The 19,205-nt window shown below is 42.8% G+C and overlaps 1 protein-coding gene across 2 annotated transcripts; it reads left to right on the top strand.

Annotated features, from left to right (window-relative positions):
• Positions 1 to 423: 423 nt before the first annotated feature.
• On the top strand, positions 424 to 18,394 carry LOC148326423 (uncharacterized). Of its 2 annotated transcripts, XR_015846105.1 has the most exons (3): positions 424 to 597; positions 950 to 1,016; positions 16,987 to 18,394. XR_015846105.1 is itself a non-coding variant. In XM_088310582.1 (2 exons), the coding sequence occupies exons 1-2, from the start codon at positions 3,705 to 3,707 to the stop codon at positions 17,064 to 17,066; spliced, it is 438 nt and encodes a 145-aa protein (XP_088166708.1). In that variant the 5' UTR covers positions 3,170 to 3,704; the 3' UTR covers positions 17,067 to 18,394. The 2 variants fall into 2 exon arrangements, 1 of the variants encoding a protein (XP_088166708.1); XM_088310582.1 differs by lacking the exons at positions 424 to 597; positions 950 to 1,016 and adding an exon at positions 3,170 to 4,062.
• Positions 18,395 to 19,205: the final 811 nt, after the last annotated feature.

Here is a 19,205-nt window from a genome sequence, read left to right as displayed (position 1 = left end):
TTTTGCTGCAACATCGGGAAAGGCGTGGTTAAAGGGGCCTGCAGTGACGTCAAAATTATGATTCGTATCTGCAGAAACTCTACGTTTAGTAGTTTTTTAAAAAGATAATGAAACAACTGTATCCATTTTTACTTTTGAGAGTCTTATTTTTTACAGAACAATGCATTATAGTTTACTATGTTTAAAGTATTGTAATGACTGTCCCGGTGGTCAAGGATGCACACAGTCGGTAATGGAATCTGTTCGTTTTAAAAACCAAAACAATCGCGAATAAAACACATTTAAACAGGAGCCGCTTATGGCCACAACTCACACCCACACGCTCCCCATTCAGATTAATTGCCTGAGCCAATCTTTTTTTTTTTTACCCAATCTTCTCGGACCTGGCTCGTCCCCTCTCAATGACGTCATCCACCACTCAACTGACGCCACCCTCACATACACTAAACAATGAAAACATATTAAAGTATTTTAACTGACCTGTATAGTGACAGGCAGCCCAATTAATTGCTTTTCCGCCATCACCCCATCTGTTGCCATTCCTACAGGAGATAAATGGCTTTGTGTTCACCTGAACAGGCCCAGATGTCGCACTGAGTAAGTCAATTTGTGAGTAACTTGAGACGAGGTCATATTGCGCTGTGAGATGTTTCTAATGTAAAATATGAGCCTTGGATCAACAAATGTTTGGAAAGTCTGAAAAATAGCACAGCTCTCCACCAAGGCTAGTGAATGGCAAGCTAATCAATCAAATCCGTTATGTAAGCAGAAATTTAAAAAAAGGTCTCTTTTTCAATGGTGACGAATTAATAAACGTGAAAATAATTCATACATCTTTGTAGTTTTTATAATATACACTTAATAGGTGACCTTCAGTCCTTTAAAAATAGCTATATAAAGCTATAAAATTGATGTTGTTTGGGTGTTTTCTTGCCTATCTGTTTGTTAGGTAGCAGACTACTTCCTAGTTAATGGAGGATGAAGAACAGACAAGTGGCGCCAATATGATTTTAAAGGTAGGACGTTTCCAACTGTATAATGTTCAAATATGAATAATAACGGTAATGCACCCTTATCGAGATAATGACTGAAACCGATTGAAATATAGCCTAATTGGTTTGATTGAGGAGTTTGCTTTTAGGGATTTTGTTCTTACATGTCAGTTTGGTTCGAGGCCACTTATATTGTTATTCCATATTTGTTGAAATTTGCTTAGATCCAACATTTGCGGTCATCCATCTGCCCCAAATAAGATCGCCCTGCAGGCAACTCTAACGACTGTTGCTTAGTTGCAAACAATGTCTCATCATGGTTGTGCCAACATGATCATATGTCACAGTCAGCCACAGAACTCTTGATTGCATTATGTATTACCAGCGGACATAAAACCGGATTAGACTACAAATTGGACATTAAATAGATCAACCCGTACATTCATTTTTTAAAGCACTTCTTAGGGCACATAGAGACAAACAAGCATTCATACGTATGGAAAAAAATGAAAGTCTTCCATAAACATAACATACATTTTTTAGAATGTGGGAAGACGCCGTAGAGAACCACAAGGACAACGTACTATTAATCTGACATTTTTATGTTTTTATGAGTTCCTTTGGAAGCCAGCATCATTGTGTAAATAACTTAGTATGTATGCAATATTGTTATGAAATGACAACTTTTGAGAAAGTCCGTAGTTGGCCAGCAGAGGGCAGCAGAGGGCTGGGGAAATCAAATGTAACACCCTGACTTGTCACTGTGTTGAACAAGTGGCTCATTGTGTAGAAAAAGAGGTTTGTCTATGATAGTGTTGATGTTTTATGTAACAGAAAAAATACTCCTTCGTTAAACCATTTCACAGTAAAAACTGCATATTTATCTATGTTTATTCATGTATTTTTATACTATGCAACCGCAAAACAAACCACCGTTGAATACGTCATACTTTAACACCTCATCTATTTCTGCATAGCTTTTGAGTAATTCAATTATAGTTGTCTGCGACTCATGCTTGACGCATCAGTAATAGTCAGCTGTTTTTGCAGTGTATGATTACACCAACAGGTGTCTCGACTAGTCAAGACCGGTTTCAAAGGAAACATACGCCCACTATGATCAATTTTTTAAAAATCATAAAACTTTAAAGACATCCCCAGGTGTCTGTTATTTCATCAACATATACCGGTACATGTACATTGTCTTTGCTACCTTTGGGTCCAATTCCTCAGAACCGCAATGTTGGTTATTATGGCTCCGTGGATACTCCACAGCAACATTTATCATTGCCCCCAAATGACTACAGTTCAATAAAAACAAAAGGAAGCAAAATTTCCTTCAACCAAACCAAAACAGAGCTGAGGTCATTTATTTTTGCCAAAAATAAAGAGATTATTGCTCTTAGGAAACACCAGTCCCTGTCTTTAAAAGCCAAAGACCAAAAAGTCCAAAACCTGGGTGCTGTTTCATTCGGATCTGATCAGCAGTCATATCGGAATCAGTCGCTTAAACAGTCTTTTACCAGCTGAAGAACATATCCAGCTTGAGGGGTTGTATGCTCTAAGAAGACTTTATCCATGCTTTTATCTCCAGTAGACTTGATTACTGTAATGCTCTTCTGCTGGATTCCCTCAAAAGAGTATCAAACAGCTGCAGCTCGGTTCTGGCCCAAACCAAGAGATCAGAATTAATTAAGATCCGTTAAAGCATTTCTATAACAAATTTTCCCCATTTTTTTTCGTGTGCTGTATGTTTTGTGTTTTATGCACGACAGTAAATTAATAAAGCTGCCTTGGCTTCCCTATTAGCTCACCGCCGTCACCACAGGAAAAGAAATATTGATCAGGATATTTTTTGGGAGCGAACCATCGCGTATAATTCTGTTTGAAATGTGTAGATCCTAATTATACAATACATGAAATTGTTGGGTTTGCTTTACTGTGCTGGCCATTTATGTATTTTATTGAAGGTCGAGCACCTACACACATAAATAAATAATGAGGCAACGCGTTGTTGCAGCATGTGGATTATCATTTTGCAGTAGATCTGCACTTACATAACCGCCAGGTAGGTTATCATGGTTGTTGCGACTTTCACCCCCCCCCTTTCTCCTCCTCCTCCTCCTCCTCCTCACTCCCACCCACCCGAATCCAATCACACCCTCCCCCATCCCAAGTACAATTACGTGATGGCTGACGTTTGAGCATGCGGAGGAGGGAGCAGCAGCACTAGTTTGTCCAGAGGAGGACGACTCAACATTAGCTTCCCAATTGAAGGCGAGCATCGAAGGCAGCGGACCGGGGGGGCGCCGCCGTGCACAAGCCGAGCCCATTGTTTCCCGAGTCGGCCCGAGCCAACCAGCCTGCCCGGTGTAGCTGACCGAGGAGCCGTCGCTCCAAAGTGCTAGGCGGCATTGTCGGGGGTGGGGGGGAAGACAACGCGGGGGCCAGTGAAGGCGAAGAAGGGAATATGCACCACGGCCAAGTTTGAATATGAGCAAGAAGAGTGGCGATTTGTTGCAATCGGCGAGCAACTATTGATGCTTGTGTCACGACGGTTGCCAACAACAGCAGCGGCAGCGGCGGCGGCGGCACAATTCGCGCGGACTTCTTTTGTTCGTGAGCAGCATATTCTGTGTTGCTACCTTGCTAACAACAACAACAACAACAAACACTCGACAAAGTCTCAGTTCGACACGCGCTCGCAAAGAGATGAATTTCCAATCTGGCGTCCCCGTGTCCGGAATCTCGCCGCAGTCCCAGCCAGCCATGTCCAACCCGGGTACCGTCCCGGCCCCGGTTCCCCAGTCTATCCCGTCGCAGTTCGGATCCGGCTCGTCCGCGAGCTCCGGTGCCGGCCAGTTTGGCTCGGGCACGGTGTCCGGCCAAGCGGCGCAGTCCGGCTCGGCCGGCTCGCAGTTCGTGCTGTCCAACTCGGCCGCCATCCGGGCGGAGATCCACCGGTTCGAGTCGGTACACCCGAACATCTACGCCATCTACGACCTGATCGAGCGCATCGACGACCTGGCCTTGCAGAATCAGATCCGAGAACATGTGATCTCCATCGAAGGTGAGTGTGCTGCTTTCGCTCCTGGAGGAGGAGGGGGGGTGTAGGTGGCTTGCAGCCTCATTCATTCAAGGGAGGCAACAAACATTGGGCCCACAACAGTAGTGTGAGCTTATCAACCGTTAGTTAGCCTCGGCACATCATTTACTTTGGCAAAAAAGGTCACGGCAAACCACTAAACAAAAAGTAGACATTCATGATAATTGCCTTCTGCTGTCTAGTTGAAGAGCATTTAATTGTTGCGCACATGTCATGCATCGATAAACAAAGATGTCATTTGTGTTGATTACAGTAAATAAATAATTTCTGAGCAATTAAATGCAATTGGACAATTTTCTACAGTACACCTGTCAGGAATACTTCACTACAATGTCAACAATAAGTAGCATCCATTTATTCTTGAAAAAAATGTCACATTTCAAAACATTCACACGCACATAGCGGTTCTTTAACATTCACAAGTTGAAAGATGGTCCCTCCTCCCTCCACTGGGAGGCAGTGTTGTTGTCTCTTGAATGGAAATGTAGGGACTAGCCATCTTGCATTTTTTGTTTAAACGTTGAAAAACAGAAAAATAGATTTTATCTTATCGTCTTTTATTCATCTAAGACAAATCGCGAAACAAAATTTGTTCCTAATTTGTTTTCCCTCAAGCTCGTTTTGCCTTCACACGGAAGATGTTCTTCTTCTCTTTGTCAGCTGCTGCAGCGACATAGGAGAAGAAGCAGCAGAACAACATCTTTGCCGTTTTTCAATTTCCAATTTTTAAACGAAAAACCGGATATCGCTCATTCCCGTTCAGTGGAGAAATTACTGCCTCCTAGTGGACGGAGGGGGAAAGCCTTTCAACGCATTGAATGTTTAGAAGGGCTACGTGTATGAATATCTTGAAACCATGTGACATTTGTCTAAAAAAATAAATGTGCATGTCCGCTGATCCTCAAACGTTCAACTCAAGTATGTGAAAATCGCAAAATATGTTTGAAAATCACTGATGTCTTTGTATGGATCATTTGGAGACAAATCTCTCCCCATATAAATCAGCCTTTAAAATACACCCCTGCTGTTTAAATTCAAGTATCTTCTGCACAGTGTGACATCCATCCATCCATCCACACTTTGTCTCTGATTTGAACGCTTGTCAGAGAAGCTGGCTGCCATGTGAAAAAGTGCACGTCACGTGAAACTAATGGCGCGCTTCCACACTGAACCCTGGTTGAAGCTGACAGCAAACCATAATGGAGTGAGTTATAATGTCATGGCGGATGATTTAGATGGTTTATCTTGCTATCCTCCTGTTAGTCTGCACTGACGGACGATCACGATATATTACGATATTGCTGCACATACTTTTTTTTTTGTAGCTTAGCTGAATTCCGTTTTTAAGGAGAACCCATATCATTGTATGATTACCTTTTTGTTATCACATACACACAACAAATTAATGGGACGTTCAGAAATCATAATTCAACATTTACTTTAGAAGGGGGAGTATTGGTAACAAATAAATAGCACTACCTCATATCCCAACGTTGTTAAAAGTGAAGAAAATGCGCTAGAAACGGGACGTTGACGCACATGATTTGCCCTTCACGGGCCACATAAAATGAAGTAGCGGGCCAGATCTGGCCCGCCGGCCTTGAGTTTGACACCTGTGACCAAAGCAGTCCCTCGGACGAATTCAAGTGTGGAGGGAGTCTGACTTTGTTGCAACCGAATGCCCTGCACTCTATTAAAGGTTGTGTTTTGTGAGGGCAATTGGTATTGGAGTTGCCCGACAGATGGGCACACAATAATGTGTGTCCATGCATCGTTTGGTCGAGTCTCCCGAGAGTTATTGTGCCGAGCGGGCTTTGTACGTGGACTGTTTTTTTTTTTTTTTTACTCCCTTTTGCTAGCTTGCGTCTTTAAAATGAGCTTAATGCGAACGCAATATTAGCATTTTGACATGCGTCAAGAGTCTGATGTAACGGTCAGAAGTCGGTTCATCCATCCATTCATTATTTGGAGCCCAACTCATCCGTCTTCGGGCAGTAGGCGCGGCGCACCCTGAACTGGTTTCCGAACAACCGTCCGTGCTCTCGATCACAATTTGGAGTGTTCAATCAACCTGGCGTACGTGTTTTTAGAAAGTGGGAGGAAATCGGGCACCGGGAAAACATGCAAACTCCAGATAGGGATCGAACCCTGCACCTCTGAGCGGCGAAGCAGACGTGCTAACCAGTTGCACAATGTCAAATAATAAATAACCCGGAAGTACTGCACGTTATTTTTTCTTCATCTGTGGGGTCTGCTGCGGACCGGTGCAAAGTGGCCCGCGGACCATTATTGGGCCGCAGGCCGGTGGTTGGGGATCCCTGCTTTAAACAATCTTCAGACTATTAGCAGCATGTGAAATCGCGTTTCATATAACATGTGGCTGTGGCTGCATTAATTTTTGTCTGGACTGCTGCTGCACTTTTGAAGCAAATGCGACTTATGAATAAATATTGCTGCATGAATCTTAAGTGCGGCATGTTTTTTTTGTTTTGTTTTGTTTTTCACTCTCCCACCAGTTACGTTGCTAAATGACGTCACTATCACGCCCCCAATACGTCCATTGGGAGGAGACGCACAATGGTTGTGTTTGTAGCAACAACAGGTGGATCCTGAATTTAAAATTTATGGTCATATTTAATTTGAGCACATTTGTAACGGTCCAAGTGTGACTCTCCACCGCGTCCTCACCTCCGTCGCCTCTCTGCACAAAATACTTCATTAATATTCCCCATACGTGGAGGCGCACCAACACAATTTACAGCTAGTTTTAGCGTTGCACCCCCCCCCCCTTTTGCATCTTAATGAGATGGGCGCCGTAACCCTGAGAGCTTTTGCCGAGCGTTTGACTTGCCTTCACCTGCACGAGAACAACTGCGCCAAATCTCTTTTCCCCTTCAGTCTCGCATCATTTCAGAGTCTGTTGCTAAGGAACCAACCAGTGGATCGTGCATTTAGTTGCAAACACAGAAGAAAGAGCGAATAGAAATTGCAGCCCATACAAAATGAATTTCTGTCTTACTAAGGTCTCCCTGCGGTTTTGTTTGTCAATAAGACCTTCAATTCATTTGCCGACGCGGTTGCCCCCCCCCCTTCTTAGTCATGATTAGTATTCCGCACGCTTGTTGCATTTTCAAATGGCAGTCCCGATGGTGTAATGTCCTCACTTTCTTTTTTTTTTTTCCTTGTATGTGACAAAAGCTCTTGAAAATGACTCCAGCTCATATCATAATTCGGCATGATCCGCAAAAAAAAAATGACCAGGTCGAGAAGTGGGCAAAATGACATCGCTAAACTACAGTGTGGGAGGACTAAGTGGTCCAAGATGATTCAGTGCTTTCGCGGCTAATCAAAAGTTGCTTGCGTAAGTGGCCCAAAATGTAATCTGCATCGCTGGGAGAAAGAGTTTGAAAACAACGTTGTCATGAGTACATGTTGGGTAACACACTTGACAAAAAAAGCTAATGTGTCCAAATCTCAACTGTTTGTGATTGGCTGACACAAAATTAGGATTCCACCAACAAAATGGATTAAAACTGATATCTTCATGTCATGCTTTTGTTGATTTTCATTTGAAATGAAATGCATTTTAAGGTGACCAAAACACTCCATCCATCTGCTCAAATTTTAGAACCCATTGTGGCCCACCAATCCAAAAGTTTGCCCACCCCTGCTCTATTCTCTTAAAATTCACCCAAACAGACCAATCGACTTGCTGATGTGCATCTTTGTGATGTTGCCGTGATGATGCAGCACAAAGGTGCATTTTTTTTTTTTTTGTTCTTGTGAAGCTGCAAGGCACATCTCCGGACGGGATTGCTTTCATCCGTTGCTTATATAACACCTTTCATCCGCCATACATTTAACTTTGAAGTCGACGTTGTTCCTAGCGAAAACGGCGGTCTTTTGTGACACTTAATAGTGGGCGCAGATCGTTAAAAGATAGCGAGTGTGGTCAAACGTCCCTCGGCCACCTGCGCCTAATTACTTGCTACTGATTAAAATGAGTCGACTTTTTTGATAATTTGGACCTGGTGAGGTTACTCTGGGAACAATCGTCAGCAGTCATAGGTAGGAGGAAAAACTGGTGGGGCGTTATCGCCACAGTACAATTAAATAGAAGACTTAAAAAAATAAATAGGAGGACTCTGGAAAAAAATAATGGCGATAAAGCCATTAAATGTTCAATTCCAGCATGATCCGAAGTGGACTGCGCTTATCGGAGGTTTTCGTTTTTTCCTGACCGATATGTGATATTAATATCAGATTGGGACACCCATTATTATTAAAATCAGGTCTGGCATTTACACTCTCTGTTCAAAGTAAATTTGTGCATGCTATTTCTCCATAATAGTCCTTTTTGTTTTCTTTTAAACCGCACTCGAATGTTGTAACGTTTCTCCCTGAATGAAGTGTTGGTTTTTGATGTGATCTTTGTATTTTCTGCTTTCTCGTTCGGTTGCTTTTTTGCTCTCACATTGAACAATTTGCATGACTAGCACGTGGAGTTAAGCTGAAGAATTTCTCGAAATTGCTGCTGGTGTGGGAAGCAAATGTCGCACTTTTCCTGCAATTTCCGCCTCCAAAGTTGACTTTCAACTTTCTCAAGTGCAGGTTGTGTTTTTCAGCGCATTTGCGCCCGTGCCTTTTTTTTTTCTTCTACCTTGAGCCATGGCTGTGTTTTGCCAAAGTTGGAAAACTCCTGACAGCGTTCAGATTTCCGACGTCAGAGCAAGGGGCGGTCAGCTGAAAGCCAACCGATGCCTCGGAGTGAAGCTGGGGATTGTAAGACATGACTAATAGGCCTTCATGGTGGGATGTTGTGTGCTCACATGGCATATAGGGAAGGCAAAAAAAACAAAAAAAACTCTCTGCTGAAATCCTGATTCTTCTGAATTTGCTACGCTAATGTTTAATAATTCGCCATGGGAAATTGACTGATTGGCAATTAATAGTTGATTAATCGATTGATATATATATTTTTTTATCGTATGTGTGAATCTCTTTAATTGTTATAAAGAGGAAGTCAACCCTCAAAAAATCTTTACAATAAACTCTTCTATGACGCTTCAATTAGTCTAAAAATATCCTTATGAGTCACATTGCGTTTTTGGAATATGAGTTAAGTAGCATAGCCACCTGTTTTTAGCCACCTTAGACTGAAAATGACATCACAGTCCCTCAGGACTCAGGTAATGACCAATCACGGCTCACCACCTTTTCCGAAGCTGAGTCACTATTGGTCGTTAGCTGAGCTCAGCAACTCTGATGTCATTTTCAAAATGGCCGCCCCGAGATGGGGGAAAAATAAATGTATGAAAATTGAAGGCTGAGCGCACACTTTGTGCCGCATAGCAATGTAATCTTACGCCGCTGCACAAACTATCTCATAGCGCAGACACTTTGTAAGCTCAAAACGTCGTATGTTTAACTTGGCACCGTGGAAAAGCGATGATTGTCCTGGATTTGAATAAAACGTACGTATTTTTGGATAATTGCTAATACTTTTGGTGATGATCGTTTTACATAAAACAGTCAAATGTATTTAAAGAGCGGGTCACTCTCCCTCTCGACTGAAAGATGTGTATATTTACATTTTTGCCGCTTTATGGGGCCCTAATGTTGTTCATGATGACAGTTACAGGACACAGATCCATTTTCAGCACATTTTCAGTGCAAATCCATTTTGGGGCTCGAGTTCCACGAGGCAGCTGGAGGAAAACACTTGTGTCTGTGTGTGTTTTTTCAATTTGATTTTTTAAAAAGCAAGTTTACTTTTCTTACTGCTGGCCATCTGTGTCAGGAAAATGGCAAGGAAACTTTCACTCTGGCGCGCATTAGATTTCAAAAAGTATATCTGTGGCGAATATGGATTAGTGATTGGATAAAAACTCTCACTAAAAATTCAACACTAGGATACAATCTGTGAAGTATATGATCATGATTTCTTGATTATGTTAAGGCAGCAGAGAAGGCCTTGACCGCCTACCACTGCAAAAAACATACCTGACATCACACGTTTCTTCTCAAGCGTCCAACAGATTTCCCCCTCTCGTGACAGATGCATGCCAGAAAGGCGGGCTGGACATACTCCACATTCCCAACCAGACAAAAAAGTCTGACCGTTTCATTCATTCTCTCACTGGGCTGACTCTCGAGCACAGGTCAACGGAGATGAGTTGTAAACAGAGCCTTGGACTGAAGGCCTGGAGGTCTCTGCTCGGGCCTCAAGTGCTTTTTCCACACATTGCAGATTTGCCACATTCAATGTGTGACCTTGTCCTTTGCAGCAGAATGTCCTCCATTGTGCCGTGGAACAAAGACGCTCTCTCTCGCAGTGACGGACGTCTTATTTTTTTTTTGTGTGTGTTTTTTGAATGTGGAGGGCTCAAGATGGGGGCTGTTGGACGAATTTCTTAAGGAAGATTTAGAGCACAGTGGTACCTGGAAGTCCGATCACAATATCCCCTCCTGGTTGAACTTCCATTTGGTGTGACCTTTGTCCTTCGATATCGCTTCTATTTGTAATCGGTTGTCGCCGCAAAATTCTCAAATCAATGTTTGTGTCGTAATTGCCTTTCAAGATGAAGCACAAACTAACCATGCAGTCAAATTGAAATGAAAATTGAGGATGTATCTGTTATTGTTTTAATCTCATTTTTGTTTCGCAAGTATGAAATGAAATCAGCTACTAATCAAACGGAATGTGAATTGAGGCTAATTCCAACACACACGTACTAGACAATTCCTTTTTTTGTTTGCATGCGTCGGGTATTATGGCAGCTATTTAGTTGGTTAGCACTCAACACCGAAAAATGAATTACGATTCAGTTACTTGTTTGGCCTGTGAATATTTTTTATCAGTAATTATGCCGTGTCGGCATGTTGCTTGTTTTCGATCGTCAGGTTTCTAAATTACCGCGACATTGATGCTCGTTACGCCGTCTATGGCAGTTTGTATTTTGGTTGGCATTAAAATGGCGACCTTTCCAGAGACAAAGTTAATGAGATTTTGTTTAACACGATACATGATTCTCTTAGTTTTATGTTTAGCTTTAGTAGCTCACGACTTCTGCTTTGATTCTCGTGTTTTATTGAGTAGAATAACATGTCTTGGGCGGGGGGTTGGAGGTCTGCTTGGATATAGCTCAACATCGCATAGCTTCTCCCGGCCAGGAAAATGACTGCTTTTAATATGGAATCAACTACTGTAGTTCAATCCATCATACTAAAATCACTGCATGGATGTATCATTTGCAGAATTGTTATTTTGCGGCGTCCAACAACGAACCTCTCAACTGCTTTTCATCAACAGTTGTATTCATGAATTGCTTACATTGAGAAACCCACTGGGATGCTCAATCAAAATTTCGACCACCCCCCTTTATTTATTTATTTATTTCAAAGTGTGCATCATCATCATCATCATCCTATCCGACGTCGGTTGGAAGTGCTCATGTTTCCTGCCGGTGAGGTAGGGTTGGAAACAGATGGCCAGCGACTACCGAGGAAGGGGTTTTTGGATCGTAGCGAGCGCGCAACAGATGGAAAGTCGCATATGCCTCCAAGTCCCTTCATCCTGCCAGCAGTCCCGTGACAAGCTGTGGGAAGATTCTGCCCAGGTTGGGGAGGATTGGACTGAGAATGAAGTCTCCGTAGAGTAGACGTGGTTATCTGAGGCCATTTTGTCTTAACATGAGGGGTAGGGCTAATACGAGTCCTCGGGTAATTGTGCCGTCGGGAAGAGAAGTCAAGCCAGCCGCTGCAACAAATCACCGGTTTGCATCCAGAAAATTAATGAGAGTCACGTCAATATTTTCGAGATCATTTTTTCGCACTTGCCTCCTATGCTCCAGTTTTTCTGCAACACGCTACGCTGACATTTTTTTTGGGGGGGTGAATTTACATTTTTTTTCTTCAATCTATTTATTTTATTTTGCCATTTTTTTCAGTGGATGTGCTATTATTCTGGGTCGTTTTGCTAGGCTACTAACTAGTTACTCCTAGCTCGCGCATGCTAGCTCGCTAGCTTTTGAGAATCAATCAATCAACATATTAATGCAACAATGTTTGGAGAAGCAGTGATCTGGTTGTGACTGCCCTCTTTTCTTTGTTAATGTGTGTTTTTTTCCCCACTGGAAAGAAAAAAAATCCAGCTGATGGAGAAAGTCTGACCTGTTTATTATAAGTGAGAAGCCAAGAGAAGTGTGTCACTGAGAGCACGCGGACTATTTAAAGGATGCGGGGCTGTGGAAATTCACTGTAATTCCTTAATAGCGTTAGTCAAGTCACATTTTTTTTTCTTTCGAGCTCCTCAAGGGCGTGAGTGAGCTTTGGTCGCTTCATTCAAGCTTGTTGTTGTGCACTTTTTTTTTTTTTTGTCAGGGTTAGTGTTGAACAGGAGTCTTATCACTGAGGTCTTACATTCCTTTTGGCACTGTCATTGTTTGGATGGTGTCCTGACATGCTTTTGTGGCCTTCTGTTTGCAAACCTCAGACAACAAGCCAGTTGCGTTAGTTGTTTCATATTGTTGTTTTTTTTTCTAGTTCATTTTTTCTAGTCTCCACTTGATGAAATGTTTGAACAGCGACATTTTGGTCCCATTTCTTTTATTTACTCCGAAGAGAGTTTGTTTGATTCTCTGGGAATCGGTAGAGAGGAAGTGTAACGGGACCCCCGTTGCTGTTTACACCCCCCCGTTTCCTGCTCGGACTTAATGGAATAACCGAAAGTTGTTCCACAGCTGAATCCCACTGGCCTTGACCCAGGCGTCGTATCATGCGGTGGGGCTATGTGAACTGTATGTTCTACAGCCCCTCAAGGACTACCGTCGCTTTTCCGCTTTGGTTGCAACATCTAAAACAGAGCGGGCCTCTGATCGTTTGGAACGTCAGTCGGGAGATTTACATTCTCTGGCGCTCAGTGACTGAATGTTTAGCCGTATGTGGCGTTTCCAACAATAAACCCTATTAAGCGGCGCACGCACACTTACTGCTCCTAAATATCTGAAGTGATTTTAGAATGTGTTAGACACCACGAACGCCAAGCGAAAAAATGGCCATGCTATGTGTTATTGTTTTTACTCGTGAGTCGTGTAGTCGAGGTGACAAACTAAGTGCACACCACCATGTCTAATTATGAGTCTTCTGCCCAAAACTGGATGTCATGTTGTAGTACCAAGTCTGACCTGTGAGAGGCAGCACAGTGCCATCGGGCATCCAAACTGCCAGAACATACAAAGAGTCCAATTGTCAATATGACGGTTTCTTGAACTCACCAAGTACGGTCTTCCTAACCACATATGCGAGAATGCACTTCCCAAGAATGCAAGTCTCTGGCCAAAAGGTTAAGAGGTGAGCTGAACTGATGAAAGGCCACAAAATGCCAGCACAGTTTCGCAGCGGCCATCAGAAAGCACATGCGAAGTGTTAATCACGAATTGCTCTCTACTTTGCTGTAACCTTCCAAAGATTGTGGAAGCATCGTTTATTTACCGAGCAACATTTGCTCATGTTGAGACCGATCGGTCCTCGTGGGCAAACAGACTTTGCTGGGCCCATCGCGAGCGTTGCTCAGGGCTGAGTTCATGCCGTTTCTAATGGCAGCGCTTTTGCATGGACTTCTCCTCCCAGAGAAGGACCTCAGCGGTAAAAGTGCTGACGCTTTTCTCAAGGCGACTGGCTCGTTTTCAGATTTTGGATTGGCCGATAGGAGGAACTCGAGTGAATACTCCACTGGAAGAATGAGAACACCGTACGACACTGTTCCCATTCTGTCACCTAAAATTGTGTCGCTGTAAAGTCCTGACATCGACGGTTTGGAGGTAAGGAACTACCCGCAACAAACTGGTTTTCACACTTTTCCCCTCCCGTGTGGCACAAGAACTCGCAGTCAGTCAGTTCATTTTTCTTTTACTGATTTTTTTCTTTTTTTTCATTCAAATATTTCCTGTCATTGTGACTTCACTACAATGTTGGTTGCTGATCAACTTCAGCGGAGTTATGTGGGGAGAGTAACAGACTGCTTTCTTAATTTGAGGACCATTTTTGTATTGGTGTCATTCCAGAAATGTTCCAGTGATGCCAACGAGGCAAAGTGGGATGATATAGACCCATCGCGCTCTTAGCTTTTGAGTGATTTGTCTCGTCATTTATCAGTCACGCTACACAAATAGTAACTTAAAAGCAAGCATTTACGAACGTTAACTCGTCTCTGTGAAGATATTCGCACGACTAAATTGTGGCTTTTCACACATTTGGCATCCAGAAAACTCCCGGCCCCACCAAAAAAAGTGCCTTTTGTTCTGTCAGGCTCTGGCACGCAACTCCAAATTGGCGGCTCATGTAGGCCCGAGCTCGTTCAAAGCCGCATTCTGTCTCTTTACTCTGTACAAGCCATCTTCCTGTTGGTCTCTCCCCGTGCCAGCCTACTTTCGGTTGCTCGGGCACGACTACTTTGAAAAGAAAATCCTTTTGGCCGTCACACTGCGCCTGAAATCTCTTTTTTTTTTTTCCCATATTGGGAGAGACGTGGGGTCATTGAGCGAAAAGCCCTCGCGTGGGAAGCCCGCGGGACCTGTCCTCGTATATGAAACGAGGATTCCATGTGGAGAGGCGTGGAAGTGGATTGTTAGGAGGTTTGAAGCGCCGCTGATGCAGATCTGCTGTGTGGACGGGTGGGCAGGGTGTTATGTAACACAAGTAGGTGGCGAGAGTAAGCTCTGAGTGGTGTGTGTGTGTGTGTGAACTGTCCCCGCTCGCAGGCCTCTGCCTCTGACCTGGATTGGTGTCTGGTGAGTGTACACCCCTCAGGAGATTCATGCAATGAGAGCTCCGTTTAAGTGCGGAGGGATGTCGGGATGCTGCCTCGGTCGGCCTTGTGGGGAAAGTCAAGAGTCTGTCGGCATTTGAGGAATGGTTGAGTTTTCTTTTCCACGATTTGCTTGACGCCTCCACAGAAATGTGTCCCCAAATTGGATCTGAAACGTTTGGATTTTCGACTCCGTTCTGATTTCATGTCAAAGAAGGAGATGACTGATTTATTTATTTATTTTTATTTTTTTTTCGTGTCCTTGAAGCTGTTTTGGCCCGAGTTACTGTTCTGGTTTTTTGGTCTCGTTTCTGGTGAAAGATCCGAACAAGGCTTTATTTTCACGTCTGTGAAAGAAAATGTTTTGAGCATTGGTGTATCGTGTTGTCAACGGTTAAATGGGATATTGAAAAAGGTGCGGGGGTGCAGGCTTAAAAGCTGCTCTATAGTGTTGGGAAATCCTAAACGTTGAACAATGATGTATTTTGTGGCATTTCTGGGCAAGATGATGGAGTCGATAACAAATGATGGCCACAGCGTCCATCCATTTTGTGTAGCGCTTATCCCGTTCAGGGTCACGGGAGGTTGGAGCCGATCTCCGGTTGCCAGTCAATCGCCGGGCACTTCTAGAGACGCGTAACCTTTCACGCTCACATTCGGAGCGTCGCTGCGTGGGAAGTGAACCCATGCGGCCTGCACACAAGTCCGATGAATGAAGTGTTACACCACAACATTTTCTATATACGGTAAATGTCAATGTTATGACAATTTCACACCTTGGCCTTCAGTGAAGTCCTACTAAGTCCGACTTGATTAAATCCTCCTCCTAATAGCATCGTTTATGACACCACGGCTGGAGAAATAATACTTACGCACTACTGGGTGTTGCATGGCCTCGACTCACAAGAGAGCGTTCTCTTTAAAGGTCCGTCTTGAAATGGCCTTTCAAGTGTATCTGCAATTAAATCCACACGTTTAATATTTGAGATTTTCTAACGGCCGCCGGGTGGAATTGTTGATTCTGCGTACCACTTCCCTCTCACAAATGATTATCAAATCACAGGACGCGTTTGTCACCTTCAACGTGAGGCCTGCGAGAAGGCCTTGCTGTCACCAACTCGTGATCTGATTGGCTATCGCGACTGTCTATCAATTCAAAGAGCCCGTTCACACACAGCACGGACGCCGGTACGGTTGAATTTGAAGGCCTTGCACGACTAGTATGTGCCACTGGTGTGATGAAATCTGCCTGGCAACACAAGCTAGCTGAATTCTGATTGGATTAAAAAATAATATATATATGATTAAAAGAACTTTTATAAAAAAATATGATGATCATTTCTTGATTTTTGGTTATGTTAGGCTAGCAGAGAAGATCTTGAAGGCCTTGATGGCCCACCACTGATCTTAGTACATGACGTTGTTTCGTAAGTTTGAGAAGAAAGCGAATTGTGCCGAACGGCGGATATAGTTCGACATAGAAAAATCGTCGACTTGGTCTTCTCCAACTCCGGAGTGTTATTGCTTCTCTTCACAACTCTATAAGGGAAAGGGAAGATTAGTCGAAAAATAAAAGTCAGTGTGCCTGTGAAAAAAACGCCCAAGGATTCTTCCATTCATCAGCTTGCGAAATGACATATTTTTTTGACACATGAGAAGAATGTGAAGCTCCTCGCCCATATGTCGGTGGTCGTCTCCCCCGATGGCATTTTAGTGATGAGTTAATGCATAATTCATTTAATATTATGAATATAATTCCATCTCATTTCCCTTCACAAGGACTCTGTCAACAAAGGAAGCCGTTGGGATATCAACTGCTTTTTCCCAACTCATTAAAAAAAGAAAAAGTGCATGTCGAATTTGGGCATATAAATCGTTTCTGTTAATTAGCTTTTCTATTTGGATGCATATATCAAAATGTTACGTGATATTTGGGAATACCGTTTTATAACTACGTCCGTGTGTTTTCGTCTCAAGTTGTCCGTATCCTGACTTGAGTTTCTTTCTTTTTATCCCTCCCACATGAACTGCGCTGCCGTGCCCCATCTTGATGAATTGCCATCGTCGCCTCGCCGCTGCAGGTAAGCCTGACAAACGCGCACCTTTCTCAACCCGCAGGCAGCGGCCGCATTTTTCCGTCTTGAAGCGGTGTCGCTTTTAGCATAATGTGGCAAAGGTCCCGCTGAGCCGCGGCTTCCTTCTGCTCGCTGCATCCTCGAGCTGACAAGTCCTGACCTCCTTCTCTCTCGCCATCGCTGCTTCTAATAGCCAGCTGTTACGCAGTATTACGACCGTCATTGCCTGCGATTGCGTACGCTCCTTGCCAAGGCCATGTGCAGCCAAAAGAAGCGATTTTCCACTTCCGTACCTTTTGGAGTGAAGCAATGATCCGTTCTGTGATTGTGGTCAAACTCTCCAAAACATTTCCCATTGCAATCTAACGTTTGGACTTTTTGAATAATCTGAATCCAAACTGTCGCCATCATGAAACCTTCATTTCCTTTTCAGGCAGAGTTCTTAATAATGTTCAACATTTATAATTGACATACAAGTTTTAATATCAATTCTTAAAATATGTCCTCTTCAAATAAAATTAAGATTCTTATTTGACATACAAGTGCAAGCAGAAGATAAGAACATAAGAACACTTCAATTTAATGACGGGCAACAAAAAGTGGAAAAAAAAATGTTAAACTGTGACGTATTGTCGCCTTCTTAAAATAATGGCCCAAGTCATATTTTGTCAGTTAAATATATCATTCAAATGAAATTATTAATCAATGTAATTATCAGCATTTCTAAAATAAATAAATAAATAAATAAACACAATTTCAGCTGAAAGGGGACAATTTTGTTCTCACTTAAAATATTGTACGACACAACTGGATCAAGTCTATCGTTGCTCTCTTTCACATTGTGAAACGTTCATCGAACTTTATTTCTTGGGAAAATCTTATTGACTCGACTTTTCGTTTATTTTGACAAATTACGATATTTATAAATCGCAACGATACTGTGACTTAACCTCTGCTCTGGTTTGCTTCGAGTATATTTATTGCACAATCACTCTATTATGAGACAGTCCGTTCCGGATTGCTCGAAAAAAAAATTCCCCCTGATATATCTATTTCCAACCAAACTGTAAAACTTCAAACCGAGGCACCCGACGGACGGTATTATCAATGCTTTTCTCCTCGTGAGTGAATCCGAATGTATATTATCGCGCGCTCTGGAGCGTGCGGGAACACCAATTTTTTTTACAGCTTCCGAGGAATAGCCCAAATTATGCATGTCATCCTAACGGCCGACCCTCCCTGTCACTTGTAATAGCGAACAATTTGCCCAATCGGCCTGCTCGCCTTCTCCAGCTAAGTCAACCATGTAATGATGAATTTGTAATTGGATCCCCCACCACATTGGCCGATTGCAGTGCGGAATACACTCACCCGTAGACGTCCGTATGGTTGAATCATGTTGTCATTATATAAAAAAAATAAATAAAATGAAAATCCGAGCTAAATCGTGAGTAATTAATGCGTCTGTCATACGTGATGACTGTCAACTGTTATTCTCAGCCGCTCCTCCGCCACGTCAATCCAAACTTTTTTGGGGAAAAAAAAAAGTGGTTTGAGTCCTGGCCACCGTTGCCAAGCGTCACGTCATTTCCAATTTAGTTTTTAGTTCTTTCAGCAGCAGCGAAAATTGCCTCTTTTACTTTAATGCTTATCATAATACGGCTTGCCTGATCAAAGTGCAACGTGGCTCGGATGGCTTTTTTGGCGCTTTTCGGTGTTTTTTCTTTTTTTTCTTTGGTGCTGTAAGGGGGTGTCATTGGCACAATGAATGACGGTGCATCAACATCATCTGTTGATGGGAGCCTTTTTGTAAGCCTAAGATTTATTATTTTATTTTACTTTATTTTTTTGTTGCCCATTAGAAAAAAAAAAACGTGGCGCCAAATCGTGGATTAATAGCGTATTAATTTATGCAGTTGTTAGGATCAGAAACCGGCTAAGGTAAATGTTAGGGGACAAGATTTTGGTTGTATGCAATCACAAATTTACTCTGGGCCAACGCAGAGTACAGCTTTGGTTACCATGACAACACTATGTTTGAAGAAAAAAAAACAACAGCGAGACAGAAAAACATGAATTGGTATTTTTCACTCACGGAGGCAGCACTTCATCAGCAGGCCACCTTAATGCACACGTGAAATAAAGACCCACATCAGTTATGTCAACAAAATCAGTTTTGATGTCACAGCTTGCCAAAATTCCAAATGACTTTCTGGGAATTTTCT

Source organism: Idiotropiscis lumnitzeri, chromosome 12 (genome assembly GCF_059441095.1).
Source record: "Idiotropiscis lumnitzeri isolate Australia: NSW breed Sydney's pygmy pipehorse chromosome 12, RoL_Ilum_1.0, whole genome shotgun sequence".
NCBI lineage: Eukaryota > Metazoa > Chordata > Actinopteri > Syngnathiformes > Syngnathidae > Idiotropiscis > Idiotropiscis lumnitzeri.
Note: the sequence above shows the minus strand (reverse complement) of the source record. Positions and strands in the feature narration are given on the sequence as shown.